The sequence below is a fragment of the Rosa rugosa genome, chromosome 5 (genome assembly GCF_958449725.1).
Source record: "Rosa rugosa chromosome 5, drRosRugo1.1, whole genome shotgun sequence".
Lineage (NCBI taxonomy): Eukaryota > Viridiplantae > Streptophyta > Magnoliopsida > Rosales > Rosaceae > Rosa > Rosa rugosa.
Window position 1 is genome coordinate 38,809,113 of NC_084824.1, and position 5,020 is coordinate 38,814,132.

The window sequence follows — 5,020 nt, forward strand, 5'->3', positions numbered from 1 at the left end:
GAGAAAACCTTACGAGTCAAAACTCGATACTTGCTGAAGAAAGTACCGTAGGCTTGCAAGGTGAGGAAAGACCGCGAGAGAGAGGAATCGCTAAACGAGTGCATGTAAAACGGCTCAGTCTAAAGACTCGTGAGCTAGCAAGTATTGATGATCATCAAGTACCTTGTAGCTTTATTTGATTGGTTCAGATTCGGGGACTTGAAGAAGCCAGTTTTGAAAATCTCATCAACGATCAGAGCATCTCCTAAAGGATGTTCTCAGCTAGCAATCCTACCCACTAATCTACTTGTCTTTGGAAAACAAGAACACAAGCAATGGCTGACGAAGAACAATCTGCTGGTCTTGAATCACCCTTGATTCCAGTTCAGCCCCAACAACAACATGCATTACAATCAACAAGGGGACAATTCACGAAAGGCGAATTGTTCGAGGAACTGAAGAAGCAGTTATTGTTGGCAGGGCCGCTGGTATCATCAAATTTCTTGTTGTTTGGTATGCAGGTTATTTCAGTCATGTATGTTGGTCATCTTGGGGAGCTATCACTTGCAGGTGCTTCTATGGCCACTTCATTTGCATCTGTGACTGGTTTGAGCTTGATAGTAAGTTGTCTTATTCTTTCATCTTACATAATAAAATAAAGTGAAAAAGGGAATCTGATGAATTTTTTCTTATATAGAATCTCTAGTAGTTTCAATATTGGGAGAGAACAGAGAAAACAGAGCGAGCTTGAACCCCCAATGAAATACAATAGACAAGTAGTCTACTTAATTAGCCCTTGCACTTATTTAGAATCCTTATGTATGGACAGTAACTGAAAATCCATGCCAATAAACAGTTTTCCCCTCTCAGTTTAACTATTTTGATTTACTACAAATGATATAACTCATCTTTCTACAAATCTTCCTCGCTTTCGGAAAACCTGTTTAGTCATTTTGATTACTATAGAAATCATTAGAATGGTTTGTTGAACTTAAAACACTAATCACTATGTTGTTTCACTTTGCTTGTTCATAGTTGCCTGACTAAACAATTGCTTGATATTTGATAAAGGTGTTCTTCAATACAAAAGGGTATTTTGCAAAATATAAATCGTTGTGTACGGCAATAACAATAGTATCTGCTATCTTAAATTGGTGAACAGATAGGAATGGGTAGCGCATTAGACACATTTTGCGGGCAGTCATATGGAGCAAAACAGTATCATATGCTTGGGATACACTTGCAGAGGGCAATGCTTGTTCTTCTGCTGGCCTGCATTCCTATTGCAACTATATGGTTCAATGCGGGCTACATTCTTCAATCCTTGGGTCAAGATCCAGAAATTGCCGCAGCTGCTGGAAACTATGCTCGTTTCTTGATACCTTGCATTTTTGCTTACGCAGTCCAACAATGTCATTCTAGATTCTTGCAAACCCAAAGCAATGTGGTTCCTATGATAGTTAGCACTGGCACAGCAACACTAGTACACTTGCTTGTCTGTTGGCTTCTGGTATATAAGACAAGCCTTGGATATAGAGGAGCTGCTGTCGCAATCTCCATCTCATATTGGATCAATGCGTTGTTCTTGGTTGTTTATATCAGAGTTTCTCCCTCTTGTAAACACACATGGACTGGATTTTCAAAGGAGGCATTTCATGGAATTCCCAACTTCATAAAATTATCTATCCCTTCAGCTATAATGATCAGGTAATTTTCAATTATGTCGCTGACGTATAACATTGTGCTGATTAGAGCATTAGAAGCCAGTACCAGATTGTTTGAGCAAATCCAAATACAAAGTTCCTAACCCATTTCTTAGTGTGTGTGTGTGTGTCTGTGTCTATATATATATATGTGTGTGTGTGTGTGTGTGTGTGTGTGTGTGTGTGAAGTTCTCAAATGTTTGTTGTTGTTTGTTGGTGTTATTTCTGCGAGCAGCCTAGAAATCTGGTCATTCGAATTGATGGTTCTGTTATCCGGTTTTCTTCCAAATCCACAGCTTGAAACCTCAGTGCTATCAATCAGGTTTGTGTTTTGACATTAACTCGAATGACTAATTGAAATCAATACAACTCTGATAATAGCTAACTAACAGTGAATTTGTCACCTGTTTTCAGCCTTAACACATGCTCCATGATATACATGATTCCTCTTGCATTCGCCGCTGCAGCAAGGTTTGTCTAATGCATGCCTCTCTTGTTCATATTTATCTCAGCAGTTCTTTCCTGGTCTTTATATCCATATATTAATTGTGCCGTAGCACAAGAGTTTCAAATCAACTGGGTGCCGGGCAACCACGACTTGCTCGTCTAGCAGTAGGTGTTGCACTATGCATTGTTGTTACCGAAGGTATTATGGCTGCTGCTATACTGATACTGGGTCGAAAAGTTTGGGGATACTGTTACAGCAGTGAAAAGGAAGTGATCAATTATGTTGGACAAATGCTTATTTTGGTTGCGGTATCCCACTTTTTTGATGGACTTCAATCTGTGCTTTCAGGTTTTTTCCCATTTTGCTTAATTACTTCTCCCATAACTGGGGCATATGCTTAAAACTAATTTACAAATTCAGGTATCATAAGAGGAAGTGGACAGCAGAAGATTGGGGCATATGTTAATTTGGGAGCTTATTATCTTATGGGAATTCCTACTGCAATATTATTAGCATTTGTATTCCACATTGGAGGAAAGGTGACGCCAAATCCTTCCACTCTTCGTCTTAAATTTTTATTGTGTTAAGTTTCTTAATCCTTCTGGGAGGGGAATATGATACTACTTATGTCATACTAATACAAAGTAACATGTTCTTTTATAGGGCCTTTGGATGGGAATCATTGTTGCGCTATTTGTGCAAGCACTGTCTCTTGCAATCATAATCTTATTCACAGACTGGGAAAAAGAAGTAAACTAGCTACTTTCATATATGTTTCATTTGTCAGTCCCTATTACAATAATCTCATGCTTTTTTATTATTTTTTATTATTATTCGTTCTGTAGGTGAAGAAAGCTTCTGATAGAGTATACAACACACCAACCGCTTCTGATGCGTAGAAAATAAGAAGATGTGTATCGGCCCAATGGCGGACGCAGTATAGGACAAGTGGGGCTACTGCCCTCAGTGAACTAGTGAATTTCTATCAATATGGCGCCAGAGCGATAGCTTAGGCAGTTAGGCATGTATAATAATATATGTTATTTGATAAGAAGCATAAGTTTGATTGGATGTGTAATATATATATATATATATATATATATATATATATATATATACAGATCCAATCCAGAGCGGAGCTCCGCTTTGAAATTAACGTGTGAAGTTCGAGTTTTGGTCCACTTTTCGGTCGCATATCCACATTTCGACCGTTCAGTTTTTAGGTACTAGTGTATAGATCATCTCTGCAAATTTTCAGCCAAATTGATTATCGTTAAGGTATCTAACTCGCTTAAACCAATGGACGGACTGAATCTGTCAACCTGAACCGTACTAGCTTTAAGGCAATTATCAATGCCTTAACGATCATCATTTTAGCTGAAAATTTGCAGAGACGATCTATACACTAGTACCTAAAAACTGAACGGTCGAGATGTGGATATGCGACCGAAAAGTGACCCAAAACTCGAACTTCACACGTTAATTTTCAAAGCGGAGCTCCGCTCTGGATAGGATCTGTATATATATATATATATATATATATATATATATGGATTAGAAGCGGACGTACACACAAATGCAAAAGTGCGGACGTCCCTCCTCAAGCCTCGATCAGGCGGTGATGGCAGTGCTGTGGTTGTCGGTGCCAAACCAGGCCTCGATGTCGAGCCTCTGCTTGCCGATGGAGTCGTCGATGAAGAGTTCGAAGTCGACCTTGATGGGCTTCCATGGTTTTAGGCGAGCTCGCCGTGCACACCTTCGATTCCGATCAGCTGAGTCGTCGCCTTGATGGTGACGCTGTCCGGGATGTCCAAAGTGTTCGTCCGGCAACCGCAGCGCCTGAAACCACTGCCTAATCGAGGCCTGAGGAGGAATGTCCACATTTTTGCATCTGTGCGGACGTCTTCTTCTTAATGGCTTCTTTTATATCGCCTGAAACCACTGCCTGATCGAGGCCTGAGGAGGAATGTCCACACTTTTGCATCTGTGCGGACGTCTTCTTCTGAATGTCCACACACACACACACACACACAGTCTTTCTATGCTAATGACCTTCTTAGATTTTAAAATCTAAGGATTTCCTTGAATAAACTCACTTTTTGATCGCATATTCACATCTCGACCGTTCAATTTTTAGGTCCTAATGTATAGATCATTTATGCAAATTTTCAGCCAAATTGATAATCATTAAGGCATTTAAAACTGCGATTTACAATTACAAACACGAACGGTTCAGGTTGGACAGATTCGGTTCGTTAATTGATTTAATCTAGTTCAATACCTTAACGATCATCAATTTGGCTGAAAATTTGCAAAAGTGATCTATACATTAGGACCTAAAAACTGAACGGTCGAGATGTGAATATGCAATCGAAAGTGAGTCTATTCAAGGAAATCCTTAGATTTTAAAATCTAAGAATGTCCTTAGCATAGAAAGCCTGTATATATATATATATATACAGATTTTATTCAGAGCGGAGCTCTGCTTTGAAATTAATGTGTGAAGTTCGAGTTTTTGGTCACTTTTCGGTCGCATATCCACATCTCGACCGTTCAGTTTTTAGGTACTAGTGTATAGATCATCTCTGCAAATTTTCAGCCAAATTGATAATAGTTAAGGTATCTAACTCGCTTAAACCAATGGAATGATTGAATCTGTTAACCTGAACCGTACTAGCTTTAATGATCATCATTTTGGCTGAAAATTTGCAGAGATGATCTATACACTAGTACCTAAAAACTACCTCAGGGACTAGGCGATTTTCTTATTTTAAATTTTATTTTAATTTTAATAAAATATATTTATATAATAAAAATATAAAAGGTATTTATTTCCATATTTTTTTTAGAGTAAAAATGAAAAGAGGTATTTTAGAATACCTCGTCCAAT

At 38.5% G+C, this 5,020-nt stretch overlaps 1 protein-coding gene across 3 annotated transcripts; it reads left to right on the forward strand.

Annotated features, from left to right (window-relative positions):
* LOC133712075 (protein DETOXIFICATION 16-like) lies at nt 1–3,201 on the forward strand. Of its 3 annotated transcripts, none has more exons than XM_062138150.1 (8): nt 1–599; nt 1,142–1,686; nt 1,918–2,004; nt 2,097–2,153; nt 2,240–2,478; nt 2,551–2,669; nt 2,794–2,880; nt 2,976–3,201. In XM_062138150.1, the coding sequence occupies exons 1-8, from the start codon at nt 315–317 to the stop codon at nt 3,027–3,029; spliced, it is 1,473 nt and encodes a 490-aa protein (XP_061994134.1). In that variant the 5' UTR covers nt 1–314; the 3' UTR covers nt 3,030–3,201. The 3 variants fall into 3 exon arrangements, with proteins under 3 accessions (XP_061994134.1, XP_061994135.1, XP_061994136.1); XM_062138151.1 differs by having other exon boundaries at nt 2,240–2,328; XM_062138152.1 differs by having other exon boundaries at nt 365–549.
* Nucleotides 3,202–5,020: the final 1,819 nt, after the last annotated feature.